General features: G+C 41.2%; 1 protein-coding gene across 1 annotated transcript; it reads left to right on the top strand.

The window, feature by feature from the left end:
* LOC109842361 (inorganic phosphate transporter 1-11-like) lies at window positions 21-8,408 on the top strand. Its single transcript, XM_020411248.1, is given in 3 exon segments — window positions 21-270; window positions 273-319; window positions 7,185-8,408. Coding segments are annotated over 3 exon segments (1,521 nt in total).

The following is a 21,166-nucleotide window of genomic DNA, read 5'->3' on the forward strand; positions in this document are numbered from 1 at the left end:
AACCTCAACATAGCAACCATATGTCCTCCTCCTCCAACGGCCTCGCCGTGCTAACGGCCCTCGACACCGCCCGAACCCAATGGTACCACATAACAACCATCGTCATCGCCGGAATGGGGTTCTTCACCGATGCCTACGACCTCTTCTGCATCTCTACCATCTCCAAACTCCTTGGCCGCCTCTACTTCTACGAGGGCTCCTCCAAACAACCCGGTAAACTCTCCCCTGACGTCAACAACATCGTCACCAGAGTCGCCCTCATCGGTACCCTCACAAGCTTGGCCGCAAGCGTGTCTACGGCGTGACCTTAATTCTTATGGTCGTCTTGTTGGATTTAAATCTAATTAAATCTATTTGTTGGCACATATGATTAATCTGTGTGTATTGCTATCCTTCAGGATAACCCACTAAAGTGATCAATCAATTTGGGTTAATGGGTATTTAAAATATAATCATGGGGTTATATGTGTAGATACTAGGTTGTAATTGTGATTTGATGAGGGGTCAAATTGCAAATGTACAACATCTATAAATAAGGGGTTATGGTCCCTAATTTAGGGTTACATTCTCTAATTCTCTTCACCCCCATCTAGAGAGAAGTTTGGCTAGAGAAACCCTAAGGTTAGAAGATCCAAAACCCATCTCAAGTTTAATCTATGGATTCAGGTATAAGCTTTCGCTCTTTTCTTTTGATTCTTGTAAATCTCTTTGAATTAATCATGGCTTTATGGTTTAGATCTCAAGTTTTTTTATAAGATCTAATAAGTGGTATCAGAGCCACATGTGATTAATTTTTAGGGGTTTAAGTTCTTAAAAATTTGGGTTTTTTTATCTTAAAATCTCTGGTTTTGATTAAGAATTGTTCTCGGATGAACAATAACGTTCGGATGAACAGTTACGTTTTTTATTTTTTTGGATGAACAGTAAATATTTCCTTTTGTTTGGTTTTTTCTTTCAATTTTGGATCAAAAGGTCATCTTTTATTCTGGATCTGATTTTGAAATAAAATCGAGGAACTTTTTGGATCTATTTTCTTGTTTGATCGTCGGTCCCCGTGCTCCTCGCCGGCGAAGTGTCGCTGGCGGCCTCGCTCTCGACTCCGACGATGATGACGGCATTAGGAAACACTAGGGTTTCGACGTTTGGGTGTGGGAGCAATGGCGGCGGCGGTTTCAGATTAAACCCTCAAGGGGTTCATGCGTGAAAACGTGGCAAAAATTAAGGAGGTGGTTACCTCAGATTTTGGCGAGGCTTGAAAGCTTCAAACGAACTTCGCGTTCATTCTCAAGTGAGCATCGCGCTCAAATCAAACGAACCTCGCGTTCGTTCTAAGGTGAGCCTTGCGCTCAGTTCTAAGGTGATCCTCGCGCTCAGTTCTAAGGTGAGCCTCGCGCTCAATTTAAGTCGAACCTCGCGTTCATTTCCAGTCGAACCTCGCGTTCATATTTCAAACGAACCTCGCGTTCATTCTCAAGTTGAACCCTGTGTTCGTTTTCAGTCGAACCTCGCGTTCTTTTTTCAAACGAACCTCACGTTCGTTCTCAAGTTGAACCCTGTGTTCATTTTCAGTCGAACCTCACGTTCATTTTTCAAACGAACCTCACATTCGTTCTCAAGTTGAGCATCACGTTCATTTTCAGACGAACCTCACGTTCATGCTTAGGTGAGTCTCGTACTCAATACAGATGAACCTCGCGTTCGAAGTTAAGCGAACTTCGTGTTCACTATGGTTAAGCCTCGGCTTCTCATATTAAATTATGGGTCCACTTTGGTATACTTAATTTATTCAATTAAGTTATGGGCGCTATTTAAGCTATGGAAATTTAAATTAATTTAATTTAAATTTAATTTGGTTTTTAATCAATTATTTAATTCAAATATTATGACACTAAGGTATTAAGGTTGTCTCTCACTCCAATTGATTAATTGAAACAAGAAGTTGCCAAAGTAACCTCTCTTGTGTAGATTGTTCATGAAGAATGTGAGATGTTTGTGTGTATGCTTTCGTGTAAATATTTAATCGGCCCAAAGGAAAGTTAATATTTATTTAGACTGTATACACATCTGCGATGATAAGCGTATGATAATTATAAGGTTTACATGTGAATAATGAATCGATCCAAAGATAGTTTCATTATTTGACATGAGTTATTGTCAATGTTTGATCATTGCAACAAGGTATCACTTACAAGTTAATATTACTGTCCAAAGACTTGATATTAATGTTGTGCCAGATATCTTGGATGAGATTCGTCATTATTTGAATTTTATTGATTACTAATTATGGTTATTGATGTGAGCATTTTTGTTTTATTTCAGCTAATGCATCTGCTGCAACAATTTCTGCTAACATCAACTCAATTCCCATGCTAAATGGGACAAACTTCAAGGTTTGGAAATAGAACATATTAATTGTTCTTGGCTGCGTGGATCTAGACCTTTGCATTAAGAATTGAACAACCCCAACCTCTCAATGCGGATAGCACTCCTGATGCAAAGAAGGAGTATGAGAAGTGGGAGCGTTCAAATCGCATGAGTCTTATAATCATTAAGCGTGGCGTTCCGGAAACCTTCAGGGGCATAGAATCCGAAGGGATTACTAATGCTAAAGATTTCCTTGCCGAAATTGAGAAGCGTTTTGCGAAAAACGATAAGGTAGAAACAAGCACACTCTTAGCTCGCTTGATTTCAATGAAGTATAAGGGCAAAGGAAATATCAGGGAGTACATTATGGAAATGTCTCATATTGCTTCAAAGCTTAAGGCACTTAAACTCAATCTTTGTGATGAGTTATTGGTGCATCTGGTTTTGTTATCTCTTCCTGCACAATTCACTCAGTTTAAGGTCAATTATAACTGCCAAAAGGAGAAATGGACTCTAAATGAGCTCATTTCATACTGTGTGCAAGAAGAAGACAGGTTGAAGCAAGATAAGACAGAAAGTGCTCATTTGGCCTATGCCTCTAAGGATAAGGGCAAGAAAAGGAAGAATGATAATGAAGCTGCTAAGGGTCCAGTTCAGAAGAAACAACATAAGGACAATCAGGGTTGTTTCTTATGTAACAAACCTGGACACGTAAAGAAGGATTGTACAAAATATCACGCCCGGCGTGCTAATAAGGGTACGTTCCTTACTTTGGTCTGTTCTGAGGTTAATTTAGCTTCAGTACCTAGAAACACTTGGTGGTTAGACTCTGGTGCTACTACTCACATAAGTGTTTCTATGCAGGGTTGCCTGAGCTACCGAAAGCCAAGTGATGTTGAAAGACACATCTTTGTGGGCGACGGACAATCGGTAGATGTGGAAGCAATTGGGCACTTTAGGTTGTTGTTAGGAACTGGTTATTATTTGGATTTAAAAGATACTTTTGTAGTACCGTCTTTTAGACGGAATTTGGTTTCTGTTTCTGTATTGGACAAATCAGGTTATTCTTGTTCATTTGGAAACAGTCAATTCAGTTTATCTTTTAATTCAAATGTTGTGGGAACCGGTTACTTGAGTATTTATGACAACCTATATTTGCTTGATACAATTGCTTCTTACAATGAATCCTTGCATGTGGAATCACGTGGTACTAAGCGTAAATTAAATAAGGAAAATTCGGCGACATTATGGCATAAGCGCTTAGGTCATATCTCAAAAGGTAGAGTTGAGCGTCTTGTGTCTGATGGCATTTTGGATTCCCTTGATTTTTCGGACTTCGACGTATGTGTTGAATGTATCAAGGGAAAACAGACCAAAGTGAAGAGATTAGGTGCCAACAGATCTTCGGATGTCTTAGAATTGATACATACGGATATTTGTGGGCCATTCCCTACGGAATCCTGGAATGGTCAACAATATTTTATATCATTCATAGACGATTACTCACGTTATGGGCACCTATATCTTATTCATGAAAAATCTGAGTCTCTGGACATGTTCAAAGCCTATAAAGCTGAAGTTGAGAATCAACTCAACAGAAGAATTAAAACCGTCAGATCTGATCGTGGTGGTGAGTACTACGGTAGATATGATGGTTCAGGTGAACAACGTCCAGGACCATTTGCTAGATACCTAGAGGAATGCGGTATCGTCCCACAGTACACTATGCCGGGTTCACCTAGCATGAATGGTGTAGCTGAAAGACGAAACAGGACTCTTAAGGATATGGTAAGAAGTATGATTGCTCATTCTTCTTTACCAGAGTCACTCTGGGGAGAAGCACTTAAGACAGCAGCTTACATTCTGAATAGAGTACCAAGTAAAGCAGTTGCTAAAACACCTTATGAGCTTTGGACTGGTCGAAAGCCCAGTTTAAAGCATTTACATATTTGGGGATGTCCAGCTGAGGCAAGGCCTTATAGGCCAAATGAAAAGAAATTGGACTCCAAAACAGTTAGCAGCTACTTTATTGGGTACCCTGATCGCTCTAGGGGCTATAAGTTTTATGATCCCACTATAAGGAATATTTTTGAGACGGGAACAGCAACATTCTTTGAGGATGTTGAGTTTGGGGGGAGAAATAAGGTTAGAGACATTAGTTTTGAGGAGGAATTGGCTTCAGATCCAATCCATACAGTTACTTTTGACAATATTCAGGTTCCTATACCTGTTGTTGCTCAAGAAGTAAATCAGGAACCTCAAGATGATAATGTTGAACAACTCCCTGTTCCAGAAGAACAAACTCAACAACCTCAAGAACCAGTGCCATTAAGGAGATCCACGAGAGAAAGGAGAAATGCTATTCCGGATGATTATATTGTATTTCTCCAAGAACATGAGGAAAGTAATGGAATGTTGGAACATGATCCAATCAACTTCCTTCAGGCCATGAAAAGTTCTAACACTCAACAGTAGATTGATGCCATGAATGAAGAGTACAAGTCTATGCAAGACAATAAGGTTTGGGAACTTGTCCCGTTACCAGAAGGTGCAAAACTAATTGGTTGTAAATGGATATTTAAAACCAAGCGGGATGCAAACGGTAATGTGAAGAGGTAAAAGGCACGTCTTGTTGCTAAAGGCTATACTCAAAAAGAATGCATTGATTATACAGACACTTTCTCTCCGGTTTCATCTAAAGACTCTTTCAGAACAATCATGGCACTTGTTGCTCATTATGATCTTAAGTTACATCAGATGGATGTTAAGACTGTTTTTCTCAATGAAGACATTGATGAGATGATTTATATGGTGCAACCAGAAAACTTTGTGTCAGGAGACCCAAAGAATATGGTCTGCAAATTAAGGAAATCCATTTATGGACTCAAGCAAGCTCCTCGTCAATGGTATCATAAGTTTCAACAAATAATTATCTCGTTCGGTTTTGAGATGAACATTGTTGATGACTGTGTATATCACAAGTTCAGTGGGAGTAAGTATATCTTTCTGGTTCTATATGTCGATGATATATTGCTTGCCACTAATGATATAGGCATACTGCACGAAACCAAGAGATTTCTATCAAAGAATTATAAGATGAAAGATCTTGGGGACGCCTCTTTTATATTAGGAAACCAGATACATCGAGATCGCTCTCAGAGTATTTTTGGATTATCACAAAAGAGCTATATCGATAAGGTACTTAAAAGGTTTGGCATGCAAGACTACAGACCAGAAGACACCCCTGTGGCTAAAGGAGACAAATTTAGTCTCAATCAGTGCCCTAAAGGTAACCTTGAAATTCAGGAAATGCAGAAGATTCCTTATGCTTCGGCTGTAGGAAGTCTAATATATGCTCAGGTATGTACGCGTCCGGATATTGCGTATATTGTTAGGATGTTAGGCAGATACTTAAGCAACCCTGGTATGGATCATTGGATAGCAGTCAAAAGGGTTATGAGGTATCTTCAGAAAACAAAAGATTATATGCTCACATACAGAATCAGAACAGTTGGAGGTCATTGGGTACTCTGATTCTGATTTTGCTGGATGCCAAGATAGCAGAAAGTCTACATCAGGCTATATTTATATGTTAGCAGGAGAAGCTATATCATGGAAAAGTGTCAAACAAATACTTGTAGCTCCTCCACTATGGCAGCAGAATTGTAGCTTGCTATGAGGCATCCAATTAGGGAATATGGCTGCGAAACTTTGTCACGAGACTGCACATTTTGGAAAATATGGAAAGACCACTAAGGTTATATTGTGACAATAAATCTGCAGTAATGTATTCCAATAACAACAGGAGCTCAACTAAGTCAAAACATATTGACATTAAGTTCCTGGTTGTGAAAGAAAGGGTACAAAGTGGACAGATATCCATAGAGCACATTGGGACAAACTCCATGATTGCTGATCCTCTTACTAAGGGATTGCCACCCAAGGTCTTTCATGAGCACACTGCTCATATGGGTGTGGTGTTATTTGAGGATACCATGATTTAGTGAGAGTTTGTAATTGTGGTGCTCTGTGTTTGGTTATATTGTCTGATCAGAATAAAGTATTCAGTTAAGACACTATGTTACATTATGTTTGGTTTTTGACCTCACTAAATTAGGACCAGTTGAAAATAGACATGTACTGATCACATTGCATGTAATTTTCATGCTGCATATCCATGATTGATCTATGTCGTTTGATTGTATTGATATACGTGACGAAGGCCGCTTTGATCCTATATTGATATAGTCAATGGACGAGATTGTTCGGAAATATCTTTTCAGTGATAGCAATTTTGAGCTCATAAGGTTATACACAATTTAAGGAATCATATGGTGCCCAAGTGGGAGATTGTTGGATTTAAATCTAATTAAATCTATTTGTTGGCACATATAATTAATCTGTGCGTATTGCTATCCTTCAGGATAACCCACTAAAGTGATCAATCAATTTGGGTTAATGGGTATTTAAAATATAATCATGGAGTTATATGTGCAGATACCAGGTTGTAATTATGATTTGATAAGGGGCCAAATTACAAATGTACAATATCTATAAATAAGGGGTTATGGTCCCTAATCTAGGGTTACATTCTAAATAAGGGGTTATGGTCCCTAATCTAGGGTTACATTCTCTAATTCTCTTCACCCCCATCTAGAGAGAAGTTTGGCTAGAGAAACCCTAAGGTTAGAAGATCCAAAACCCATCTCAAGTTTAATCTATGGATTCAGGTATAAGCTTCCGCTCTTTTCTTTTGATTCTTGTAAATCTCTTTGAATTAATCATGGCTTTATGGTTTAGATCTCAAGTTTTTTTATAAGATCTAACACGTCTGCGCTATTGGCTCCGGCTTATCCTTCGGCTCCTCGGCGAAAGCGGTTATAGGCACCTTATGTTTCTTTCGGTTCTGGCTCGGGTTCGGCATTGGCGGCAATTACGCTCTCTCGGCGACGATCATGTCAAAGTACGCGAACAAGAAGACTCGGGGCGCTTTCATCGCCGCCGTCTTCGCTATGCAAGGCGTTGGAATAATTTTCGCCGGGCATGTCTCTATGTCGTTATCAGCGCTCTTTCTCCATTTATTTCCGGTGCCCGGATTTGCCACTAATCCTATTGAATCTACACAAAGGCAAGCCGATTGGTTATGGAGAATTGTTCTCATGCTCGGAGCTCTGCCAGCCATTGTGACCTACTACTGGCGGATGAAAATGCCGGAGACGGGACGATACACGGCTCTCATTGCTGGCAACGCGAAGCAGGCGACAACCGATATGGGCAAAGTTCTTGAAGTCGAGATCCAAACGGAGCCCAATAAAATTGAAGAGTTCAAGAACAACAACAACTACCCCCTTCTCTCTGCTGAATTCTTCAGCCGTCACGGCCGTCATCTGATCGGAACGACGAGCACTTGGTTCTTGCTCGACGCGTTCTACAGACAGAATCTCACCCAAAAGGACATCTTCCTCGCGGTTTATTTAACCAGCGAGGCGAACGAGATCAACGCATTAAGAGAAGTCTCCGAGACTTCAAGAGCCATGTTCATCATCGCCCTCCTCGGAACTTTCCCAGGCTACTGGTTCACCGTCGTCTTCATCGAGAAACTGGGCCGATACCTAATCCAACTCATCGGGTTCTTCATGATGTCGGTCTTCATGCTGATTCTCGGAGCAAAGTACGAGTACTTAAAGGGAGAGAATCATAGGCTGTTTGTTGCATTGTACGGATTGACGTTCTTCTTCTCGAATTTCGGGCTGAACATCACGACCTTTGTTCTGCCCGCGGAGTTGTTTTCGACGAGGGTGAGGTCCACGTGTCACGCACTGAGTGCAGCGGCAGGGAAAGCGGGTGCGGTAGTGGGTGCGTTTGGGGTGCGGAGTTTTACATTGGATGGGGACACGGAGCAGATTAGAGCGGCTTTGCTGTTTCTTGTGTTTACGAATCTGTTGGGGTTCTTTTGTACGTTTTTGGTGATGGAGACGAAGGGGAGGTCGCTGGAGGAGATATTGGGGGAGGACGGGAATAAAGGAGAAGGGAGAGGGCCGTAACTAGGAGAAGCTAGTTTGTGGGTTTGATTTAAGGGTTGACAGTTTGAATGGTGTTGACAGTGTCGTCAACGTAGCTTGTGTTAGATTGGCTGAAACCAATGTAATTGTGGATCTTAGGGTTTATTAATGTGAAAGAAAGATGAATTTAGGTCTGATAGTTATATATGAATAAACAACATGTACTATGTTCAAAAACCCGTGCGTTAGTGTATGTATATACATATAGTAATGATACCGTGAGATGATGAGCTCAAATCTTATCATGAGATAACCTAATTGGCTCATCAAATTCATGGTCGGCACCATACATCTTGTTCAACACATCATCAAATATATATCGTAAAATTTTCACATAACTTAGAGTCTTCTAGAGTATGAATCAAACTAGTTCGATGTATTAATTTTTCAGGCAGCTTAATAGCCGTATGTTCTACATATAGCTAAAACAATAGTTAAAAGTCTAAAAAAAAATTCTACGTATAAATCATGATGAGTGAAAATCACGATGGGCGGTGTCGATCATCATTTCGGCTGATGGTGGATGTGGTAATTTTTTAGCCGATTTTGCTTCATCACCATTGGTTTCCCTTCATGGCCAGCGTCCTGTGGATTGAACTTTTTGGAGGATGGTGCTCAACAGGAGGAGGCACGTGTAACTTTTGTGATGGGGGGCTTCTTGTTGGTGAAACCCCAGATGCCGATGCTTTTCTCCCTTGAATTTGACAAAACCATGGATCCCTCTTGGGGATTACAGAGATATCAATGACCAGACCATCCTACGATGGGAGGAGCCTTCTTTTGTAGGTCGAGTACAAGTCACATGCTTCAACCACCAGTTCTTCCTTCAACTTTGGTGGTTCGAATAGCTACTAGGGGCCAGAGCCAGATTTCCCGAGGAGGCGATCATCAGGTGGCCCTTGGAGTTTTTCCCGCAAACTCCAGGAGGGCTTTCTAGGTTCTGCTTGGCAAATACTCCCCAGAAAGCTGTTGGAGCCCTTGAGGGCTACGCCTATGTTGGCTCTTCATAGCCATAGGCATATCCTCCTTAGCTTGAATGATGCGATTTCAGACTTTGTTTAGCTTGAATGATGCGACCACCAGAAGTTGAGGATTGTGAGATCACAGATTGTCAGATATCACCTTGAGGCGTCTGACCTCTATTGTGTTTATCTAAATAGCGTTTGAGGTGGTTGGTGGTGCTCTTATGATGAGATTGGAAAATCTTACCGTACAACGCACATTTAGCTTTCTGCGTGAGGATCCTACCGTGTTCATCCTTGATGACGTCTATCTTCTCGTAAAAATTTCACACATCGGATCTCAGCCTTTTAGGAGCTCTTGGTGTAGAATCGTCATCACCGGATCCGGGATTAACATCGGTATGATCGGTAGGAGTAGACCCGGTAGGAGGACTCATTTCAAAATCGGGAGATAGGTTTTTCCCTTCTGTTGATGTCCGTGAACACACAGTCGATGGGGTTGCGGTTCTAGTCTTCGTACTGGCGGCGGATAGGGAGAGGATGAGAGATGGGGCCGACTCCTCTTCTGACTTTATGTCCGATCCTTAGACTGAAATTCCCGATCCTACTGTACATACAAGGAGAAACTCGTAGGAGGACGGGGCTCATTTCCCCCATAGTACCTCTAACGGTCAAGTCAGTTGGGGGACTTGAGTGGGGTTTGAGGGAGAGTCTCTGGGCCATTGATATCCCTAGAGGATACTCTTTGGGAGTTATTAGTTCTCTTTTTTAAAGATAAAAATCAGAGCTTTAATAAAGTAGCAGCAAAAATGATCTCCCCTCTTTCGTTACCTTCTTTTCCTCCTTTTTATAGCCCATTGCCTCTGAGAGTTTGATCCTTGACTTTGACTATGCACAGGAGGAGGTTGTGGGGTGAATGGACAGGTAGCTGAGTCATCCTTCCCCTTCCAGATGGCGACTGGTGATTGGAAGGGAAGTCACTCAGGTACAGGAGAAAAAAATCTTCTCAGTATCCTGGATTTGACAAATAAGGCAGGGCAGAGGATAGACCAGCTACTTGGTCGTCCTCCTCCCTCTAGATGGCGGTTGGTGATTGGAGGGAAAACTATTAGAGCCCAGGAGAGCATCATGGCGATCTCTGGGAAGTGACTTGTGAGGAGAATAAAGGGCTTATGCATGGGATTTGTAAGAGCGAAGATCTCGATGGGACTGATCAATGCTGTAGTGCCGATTGACATCTGAAGTGAGCTTAGTCGGATCTTATCCCCTTAGTTGAGGCGGGTTGATTTTGTGAGTCATTATTATGATTTGTTGACTCGATAGTCGAGTGAGCTTTGGGCCGAGTGTATGGTCGAGACGTCTGCTCGAGGAGTTATCTTAATTATGAGTGACCGACTAGTCCTGCACTTCGAGTCGGTAATGATGACCCTTGGTCGAAAGGTGACTCGTCTGCTTGGCTGGCCGATAGACTTGCCCCTGACTAGGCTTTTGGGCTTCTAAGCCGGTTTGGACCATTCCCTTTTTAAGCCTATGCAGTCAATCTCCCGACATCTTTATTTGTAGATGGTAAATTATCATAACAGTTGGCCCCTTTCATTTGAAGCTGACTTTAGTCGGGTCTGAATAAAATGGATATGAGTTTGCTCAAGGTGTTGGGATATTTTAGCCAGTTGATCATGTCAGGAGACATGGCGTAGAACTTGCTAACCGCCAATCTTCTGTGGGTTGATGATGTCGATATCGGGAACTACTTTTTTAGAGAAAACGAGGGGTCGTGGGTGGCACCTTTACTTGCCAATTGATTAGCGTGAGTTACGAGTGGCGATTGGCATTTTTGAGTGATTCGTTTCCAGGTTTCAAAACAGATCTTCCTTAGTTGCTCTAGGATTGAGCCTCTTGGATCCTTCTGTATGCCTCTTGGAGGCTTATAAATAATTCCTGGCGCTGTTTTGGAAGAACACTCTGCATCAGGAACATTTCTTATTGTTGATTCTTCCTTTGACTCCTTAAGAGATTTTTACTATGGCCTTTCCTCAAAATGACCGTGAGAAGAAACTTATGGTCTTCTTCCTGTCTAGGTCGAGGATGACTTTGGATGAGGCAACTTCGTTGCATGATAAGTACGATATCTCTCGGGCAATGATCATAGGGGCACCGAACAGTCTTACTCTGGTGCATATGCATGGTGAGGATTGGGTGCTCTATCTGGTGTATCTACAGTGTGGATTGTGCATGTCGCTACATCCCTTCGTAAGGGAAGTTTTTACGGCTTTGGGGATTTTCCTCTGCCAATTTCATCCACATGCCATTTATATCTTGATGGCGTTCATAGACGCCTGCTCCGAGGTGGAAGTGGTGTCCAGCGTTAGTTTGCTTGGGCATGTGGTTAGTGTGGGGTTTGTTGAGGGAGACCCGCACTATCTTTTCCATTGTCGGAGCGATTTTCGTTTGGACGCTAATTTCCCAGAGCTGAACAAAGAATGGAAAAAGTTCTTTGTCTGGGTGTTTGGCGCCAACGACATACTATCCTGCTCAGGTTAGCCTGAAGTGCAGGAGAACATGTTGGAGCCGAGGTCCCTTAGTGATCTTGAGGCTGGAGATCTTGAGAAGCTGTGACATCACCTCGGTCTTTAGGAGTCCAGAGCTCTGGACGAAGAGGAATTCCCAGAGATAAGAGGGTCCTCCTCGTCTTCCTCCGACTCTGCAGCGACGATCCTTCCTCCACCAATGGAGGTCTGTAAAAGAGGGGCCGACTCAGAGGAGCCGAGTTCTTCCAGGAGGCCTTTGAAGAAAATGAGGAAGGATTTTGGGTGCGGTGGTTCTGAGCCTTAGGAAGGAGTTCTTGTTATTTGCTATTTTTTTCTTTTTTCTTTTTTTTGTGGGCCCTACCGGGTCTTTTGGTAGAGAATGTATGAAATTCTTTTTTGAATGGGAAATGATTTCTCCTATCTTTTGCTTTTGAGAGTTGCAAATGCTTGAGGAAATAGTTGATCGTATTGTGACTCCGCTTTCTTTTCAAGAATAATGTTGATCCTTATAGACTAGATAACATATGCGGGATGAGTGTCGACGCCCTCATTCCCCTATTTGGTCATAATTATTGAGATCGTCCTTAGGGTTGTGCCTTGGGCTTATCCCGATGAGGAGCCAAGGACTTTGTACCGACTGTGGAGTCGTTGTGCATTGGTTTTATTCAGATTAGGAGCCAAGGGATTTATGCCGACTGAGAAGTCGTTGTGCCTTGGTTTTATCTAGATTAGGTACCAAGGATTTTGTGTCGACTGAGAAGTCGTTGTGCATTGGTTTATCCTAAGAAGGTACCAAGGGCCTTGTGCCGACTGAGAAGTCGTTGTGCCTTGGTTTTATCCAGATTAGGTACCAAGGGCTTTGTGCTGACTGAGAAGTTGTTATGTCTTGGTTTTATCCAGATTAGGAGGCAAGGGCTTTATGCTGACTGAGAAGTCGTTGTGTCTTGGTTTTATCCAGATTAGGTACCAAGGGCTTTATGCCGACTGAGAAGTCGTTGTGTCTTAGTTTTATCCAGATTAGATACTAAGGGCTTTGTACCGACTGAGAAGTTGTTGTGCCTTGGTTTTATCCAAATTAGGTACCAAGGGCTTTATGCCGACCGAGAAGTCGTTGTGTCTTGGTTTTATCCAGATTAGGAGCCAAGGGCCTTAAGCCGACTGAGAAGTCATTGTGCTTTGGTTTTATCCAAAGAAGGTACCAAGGGCTTTACCATGATGGTCAATGAGAGCAGGCGGAATCGAACCATAAGTTGTGCCTTGGGCTTACCTTTAAGAAGAGCTAATGACTTTGTGCTGACTAAGGAGTCGTTGTGCATTGGTTTTATCCAGATTAGGTACCAAGGGCTTTATGCCGACTGAGGAGTCGTTGTGTCTTAGTTTTATCCATATTAGGTACCAAGGGCTTTAACATGATGGTCGATAGGAGCAGATGGAATCGAACCATATGTTGTGCCTTGGGCTTATCTTTAAGAAGAGCCAAGTGCTTTGTGCCGACCGAGGAGTCGTTGTGCCTTGGTTTTATCCATATTAGGTACCAAGGGCTTTATACTAAGAAGTTGTTGCCTAGACGACTAGGTCTTTGATGTCTTTCTTTTTATTTGACATTTTCATTGATTGTTTGAAATTTATGCATAATAAAGTACAGCCCACTCATACTCATAGCTCAGGTGATGTCAAACTCTTGTTTCTTTGCTCGGATGCATTTCGAAGACGGCTTTCTACTAGGGACAGGATCACTGAGATGGAGCTTTCTAAGTTGTCTCGTGTCATCTTTGGATAGACTTGTTTTGATGAGAGTGAGTTGTTGCTTCTTTAGCTGTCTTTGTTGCCAAACTGAGGAACGCCCGGAATTGAGGGTTGTTCTTCCTCTTGAGGGTAAGCTTGTTTGGCCTTAGACGCCATTGAGCTGTCGACATATTCGCCATCTCATCAGCCAAGGACCTTCTTGAACTTCAAATTTTTGCTGAGGTCCTTGCTTGGTCAACGGTGGACACGAGGATTTTCAACAGATCTTGCTTGTCCACCGTTGGTTTCGTTGTATGGCCAGAGTCCTACTGATTGAGCATTTGGAGGATGACGCTCAATAAGGAGAGGCCTAGGCAACTTTTGTGATTGGGGGCTTCTTGTTGATGAAACCCCCTATGTCGATGCTTTGTTTCCTAAAATTTGATGGGATCATCGTTTCTCCTTGAGGATTCCAGGAGTAGCAACAACCGGACCATCCTGTGGATAGAGGAGTCTTCTTTTTATAAGGAGAATGCGAGTCGTGTGTTTCAACCACCAGTTCTTTCTTTGACTCTAGTAGTTTGGATAGCGGCTGGGGGCCGAGGACGGACTTCCTGAAGAGGCAATCTCTAGGTGGCACCCATGTTTTTTCTTGCAATCTTATTTTTGGTGAGGAAAGACTCTCCTTTGAAGGTGGTGATGGTCCGAGTAGCCGGCCATAGACTTAATCGCTGCTCCTTGCTCGTGCAAGCTGTGTTAGACCCTAGAGGGGGGTGATTAGGGTCTTATGCTAATCTAATCCGATTAAATGCCAATTAAAACTAATTAACAAATATATTCTTGCAAGATAGATATACAAAGAGTTATGTGCAAGAATGTGCAATATACAAAAGGTGATATATCCTATATGATAGAAATATATGCAAGGATATATAAACAATAAGATATATCCTAACAAAGAGATATAGACAATGTATGTGCAAGGATATAAAACTAACAAGAGGGGTAAACAATATGAACTAGATAGTGGATCATATAAATAATGAGCTAATGACAATGGCGACAAGAACTATAAACACAAGTATAAATAAACGCCAAAGCACACTCAAACACAAGATATGATCACGGAGTTCGGACCTTCCGTCCTACGTCTCCGCTCCCCACTCCCGGGGAGAAATCCACTAACACAATCCGGTTTGGAAGCCGGAACTTCTTCTACACACTCGGTTTTTTAGCTAACCGAAAACTCTACAACTCACACTCTTGCAATCACACTTTACACCCACTATTACAAAGTGATTCTCACAATAAGCACAATATAACAAATGATTGTTCTCTCTAACAAGATGAGAACTCAATTAAGCTCACTCTCAATGTCACAAACCCACAACCCTAAATTATACTATGAATGTAAATACAATAAGCTCAATAGGTTGTGTGTGAACAAAGAGATATAAATCAAAATCAAACTAAACTCAAATATAAAAACTAGCTTAAGAACAATGATAATCAAGCAAGTATATAAATATAAAGCTAGAGTTTGAGTTTAGAAAACTTCTCAAGATATCAAGAGTGGAGGGAGAAGAGTTGGATGCCCAAACACCAATAGATGATCTCCTCAAGCTCTTGTTGAATTGAATCACAAAACCAAAACACTCAAATGCTCAAAAGCTTCTTAAACCAAACTTAAACAAACACTTAACAAGTTTAAACCCTTGTTTAAAAACTTCTTTAAAAACTTCTTGGCCCATTTGAAAAGATATCAGCAAAGGGGTATTTATACCCTCTAAAGATCTTAGCAAAAACCCCCAAAACAAATGACAAAACAGCCCCCAGAGAAACAGCTCAGAAATAGCCGTTAGTAGCCAACGGCTATATTGTCGGTCGACCGAAAATCCCGTCGTAGCCGTTAGTAGCCAACGGCTATAACGTCGGTCGACCGGAAATTCTGTCGGTCGACCGATTTGAGCTCTCGGTCGACCGGACCGGTCGACCGATGACTCTCTGGAAAAATACTGACGAATGGTCAATTGACCGGTCGACCGTACCGGTCGACCGAAAACTGCCATCCCAGAAAACAAAGCTTATTTTAAAACACTGTTTAAAAATATCAAATAAATTCAGAAAAATGTAAAACTTTGGGGAATGATTGTAGACATGATAATAAACATGCTACAACGACTGGTTTCGAAAAAGGACTTCCCAAATGAAAAATATCATCATTTTACAAAATAGTCCAAAACATGAAAACCTGAAAATTGATATTTTGATATTTTGACTTAAACAACATTTTGAAACCTTATGAAATGATTGTATAGACTTGATAAAAGATATAACATGTTGTTATGAAGTCTATAACCTAGAAATACAATATTTTCATAAAATTGCATATTCTATGCAATATATTCAAAACACTAAATATGATTTCATTAAATATAAGCTTGTTAAAGGTGAAATCATATATAGGCATATAAACATGAAACAAAATAGTATTTTCCAATTCTATTCATTTGTTTCATAGTAAAACTTGAAAACTATCAAACCAAAACATATATGTATATATATAACTATATATATACAAAAACCAAAACGTGTATGTGTGTATATGATTGAGCTTAAAGTACTAACACACATAATATAAATTCCTAAACTAAATTACCCAAGCAATCTTGATCTTGATCTTCATTATAGCTCAACTTGGTAATCTTGCGGATGAAGCTTTGAACTTGGATCTTCAACTTGAATTTGTATGTAGCTTCACTCCACAAATCCGCCAACCTCCATTGGATATCATCGTTGAAGCGCTATTCCATCCATCCTCCAACAACGTTGTTTGTCTACAAAACATAGGAATGCACAAACACTAGACAAACAACATTAGTAATAAATTGTTTGTTAAACATCATCAAAACAAGAAGGCCAACAAGCTGTTGCTAATGGGAGCTTGAGCAATACTGGATCTGATCATAACTCTTGGGGTTCTATTTGCGATCCAACCCCGGGCCTCTTGGCTGTCCAGGCGGTGGGGTTTTGTCTGTGGCGGCCATTGGGAGCCTGCGCTTCATTTTCAAGCCAGACAAAACATCATAGTGGTGTGTCTTTTCCAGGAGGGCTTTCTGGGTTCCACTTAGCAAATACTCCTCAGAAAGCTGTTGGAGCCCTTGAGGGCTACGCCTATGTTGGCTCTTCATAGCCATAGGCATATCCTCCTTAGCTTGAATGATGTGATTTCAGGCTTTGTTTAGCTTGAATGGTGTGATTCCAGTGATATTTTTCAAGAATGCGTAAGATCGGGCCCCTGTTTAGAATTAGGCATGTCTTCTCAGAGAAGAGAGTGGGCCCCACGGTGGGCACCAAACTGTTGATGTCCATGAACACACAGTCAAGGGGGTTACGGTTCTGGTCTTCATGCTGGTGGCGGATAAGGAGAGTATGAGAGATGGGGCCGACTCCTCCTCCGACTTTATGCCCGATCCTTAGACTGGAATTCCTGATCCTACTGCACATACAAGGAGAAACTCGTAGGAGGGCGGAGCTCATTTCCCCCGTGGTACCTTCGACGGTCAAGTCAGATGGGGGACTTGAGTAGGGTTTGAGGAAGAGTCTCTGGGCCATTGAGGTCCTTAGAGGATACTCTTTGAGAGTTATTAGTTCTCTTTTTTAAAGATAGAAATCAGAGCTTTAATAAAGTAGCAGCAAAAAAGATCTCCCCTCCTTCGTTACCTTCTTTTCCTCCTTTTTATAGCCCATTGCCTCTGAGAGTTTGATCCTTGGCTTTGACTATGCACAGGAGACGGTTGAGGGGTGAACGGACAGGTTGCTAAGTCACCCTTCCTCTTCCAGATGGCGACTGGTGATTGGAAGGGAAGTCACTCGGGTACAAGAGAGAAAGGTCTTCTCAGTATCCTGGATTTGACAAATGAGGCAGGGCAGAGGATAGGCCAGCCACAGATGGCGGTTGGTGATTGGAGGGAAAACTATTAGAGCCCAGGAGAGCATCATGGCGATCTCTGGGAAGTGACTTGTGAGGAGAATAAACGGCTTATGCATGGGATTTGTCAGAGCGAAGATCTGGATAGGACTGATCAATGTTGTAGTGCCGATTAATATCTGAAGCGAGCTTAGTCGGATCTTATCCCCTTAGTCAAGGCGGGTTGATTTTGTGAGTCATTATTATGATTTGCCGACTCGATAGTCAAGTGAGCTTTGGGCCGAGTGTATGGTCGAGACGTCTGTTCGAGGAATTATCTTAATTACGAGGGATCGACTAGTCCCGTACTTCGAGTCGGTAATGATGACCCTTGGTCGAAAGGTGACTCGTCTGCATAGCTGGCCGATAGATTTGCCCTTGACTGGGCTTTTGGGCTTCTAAGCTGGTTTGGACCATTCCCTTTTTAAGCCTATGTAGTCAATCTCCCGACTTCTTTATCTGTAGATGGTAAATTACCATAACAATATATATATATATATACGCAACACTTCTAACTTATCGACTCTCGTCAATAGAGCGATAAGTCCTCAAAGTTGCTCCAATCGCAACACTTCTAACTTATCGACTCTCGTCAATAGAGCGATAAGTCCTCAAAGTTGCTCCAATCGCAACACTTCTAACTTATCGACTCTCGTCAATAGAGCGATAAGTCCTCAAAGTTGCTCCAATCGCAACACTTCTAACTTATCGACTCTCGTCAATAGAGCGATAAGTCCTCAAAGTTGCCCTGAACGCAACACTTCTACCTTATCGACTCTCGTCAATAGAGCGATAGGTCCTCAAAGTTGCTCCAAACGCAACACTTCTAACTTATCGACTCTCGTCAATAGAGCGATAGGTCCTCAAAGTTGCTCCAAATGCAACACTTCTGCCTTATCGACTCTCGTCAATAGAGCGACAAGTCCTCAAAGTTGCTCCAAACGCAACACTTCTGCCTTATCGACTCTCGTCAATAGAGCGATAGGTCCTCAAAGTTGCTCCAAACGCAACACTTCTGCCTTATCGACTCTCGTCAATAGAGCGATAAGTCCTCAAAGTTGCTCCAAACACAACACTTCTACCTTATCGACTCTCGTCAATAGAGCGATAAGTCCTCAAAGTTGCCCTGAACGCAACACTTCTACCTTATCGACTCTCGTCAATAGAGCGATAAGTCCTCAAAGTTGCCCTGAACGCAACACTTCTACCTTATCGACTCTCGTCAATAGAGCGATAAGTCCTCAAAGTTGCCCTGAACGCAACACTCCTACCTTATCGACTCTCGTCAATAGAGCGATAAAACCACAAAGTGCGAATAAATAGTTGTTGTCGCAATATTAAATTGGTATTTCATTGTTCCATGTCAAAACATGATATGAAAAAGAAACAATAAAAAGCCAAACGGCTTTTTTTAAAATATTTTCAAAACCACCTGCCGGCAGGAATTTAATAGCTTCATGGGAATGCATAATAAATTAACTCATCATAATGAGCATACTGGATCCTATCTAGACATCCATCATTTTCCTAAATGAAATTTAGCAACCCAATGTTTCAGGTTGTGTAGCGCTTGCTAAACAAGCTTAACCATCACATCAAAGCATACTAAATTATCAAATCGAAAATGATAATATCATCAAGTCAAAGGGACCATGTAACAATTTGAACTCTCTATCTCTTAGGTGACTCATCCTAGAGAATTCAAATACGGTCTAGTGCTACACACATCATAATGCGTGCTTATGACATACACCCGGAGAATCTCCATTCTCGATGGTTGAGACCCACCACCATATCTCATATATCGGTGTCATGCATAATAACCTGTTATAACAAAGTTATCCTTTACTAGTTATAGGTTAAGCACAAATTTAAGAAATTTCTAAGTTAGATCATATTTCCAAGCAAGTGACCATCACAGTGCATGATCTAACAAAATAACTTCTAAGGATATATATAACAATTATATAAATAATAACCAAATTATGTGCAACAACTAAATTTATTAACATTACAATATTATTACATAATTTGTATTGGATGTTCAAGGGCAAATTATTATTACTATTCCAGCACCAGTATCCTAATGAAAGAATTCATACGTTTGTCACTCATAATAGCGAAAGTAGAAAAGAAGGATAAATTCATACGTTGCGCTTTACAGGATCATGCAATATAAATTCATACGTTGTGCCTCTATGGAAGAAAACTTACTTTTGATTAGATAAATAGGTAAATAATTTTAGTTTAGTATAGATTAGAACTAGTATGCACCCGTACAAAGCACAACCCCTATCTTTTAAGTACTGTGTTTAATGAAACAATTGATAATCAGCAAACCCCATATTTAAAGAAGAATTTCCTCTTGTTACAATCAAGCATCTCAACCAAACTACAGCTTAAATTCTTGTCTTTAAGAAGCTTATACCGAAACTCCAAGATAGAAAATTATTAAAACTATTACAAACCATGCCATTCCAGTATATCTAGCATTACAAAATTAATAAAACAAAGCACAACCCCTGTGGCTTTATGTGTTAATGTGTTCCTGTTCGCAACTATAAAAACTTGCATCCGCTGAAGGGTTCCTATTATTAGATGTATAGCAGTCATTTGTGCTTTTGAATCTGCTGCCATCCCGTGTTGCACTGGCCATCTGTTGAGCAGCATTTGCAATTCTTAAGGCGCGCTTTAAGTAGAGGAGGACCGAAGTCATATGCAACAGGTTCTAGGTCGATGGCGAGATCGCGGAGGAGGAGGGCTGAAGTCGGAGGAGGTCGTCGGCCGGGGGGGGGGAAAAATAAAAGAAGATTTTTTATGGGGGAGGGTGAGCCTTCGTTTGATTGAGGCCAGCTGGAGGTGATTTTTACAAAAAACATCCTGCAGCTCGCGCAAACGAACGAGTACGTACGCATTGATCCGTATGAGAAACGGACTATATATATATATATATATGTGTGTGTGAGAGAGAGAGAGAGAGAGAGAGAGATCTAGGTAAGACATATTTCTACTAAGCTAAAAGTTACATTGCCCATTTCGAAGTACCCAAGTACCAAATATCAAACATTATTTTAGAAAATAAAAACAAACAAGTAATTTATATTGATAAGGATCGTGTGTGAGATAGAATGGTTCATCAATGGATCATGACATATTATAATTTATATTGTAGAGTATATATATTTTGCGATGTTTTGAATGAGCCTAATAAAGCAGTGATTTCAAAACATGAAGACGTGTATGAGTCAATTGCAATTGTACTTAGTTAAGTACATCTTCTACGTCTCATTAAAGTTCTTGATTGTTGTTATGACAAACTCCCCAAGATAAGCTAATATCAATCACACGAGAGCACGAAAAATATCAAGAACACACGAACATAAAGATATACGTGGTTCGGCTTGTAGCCTACCTCAACGGGCGAAGGAGGAGAAAAGCTTTACTAATTGTGAGGAATACAAAGTGGAATCTCTCCATCCTAAATCACACCCTAAAAGCCTAATACAACTCTCAACTAAAGAAACAAAAGAGAAAAATATCAAATAGGCTTCACAA

Source organism: Asparagus officinalis, chromosome 5 (genome assembly GCF_001876935.1).
Source record: "Asparagus officinalis chromosome 5, Aspof.V1, whole genome shotgun sequence".
NCBI classification, from domain to species: domain Eukaryota; kingdom Viridiplantae; phylum Streptophyta; class Magnoliopsida; order Asparagales; family Asparagaceae; genus Asparagus; species Asparagus officinalis.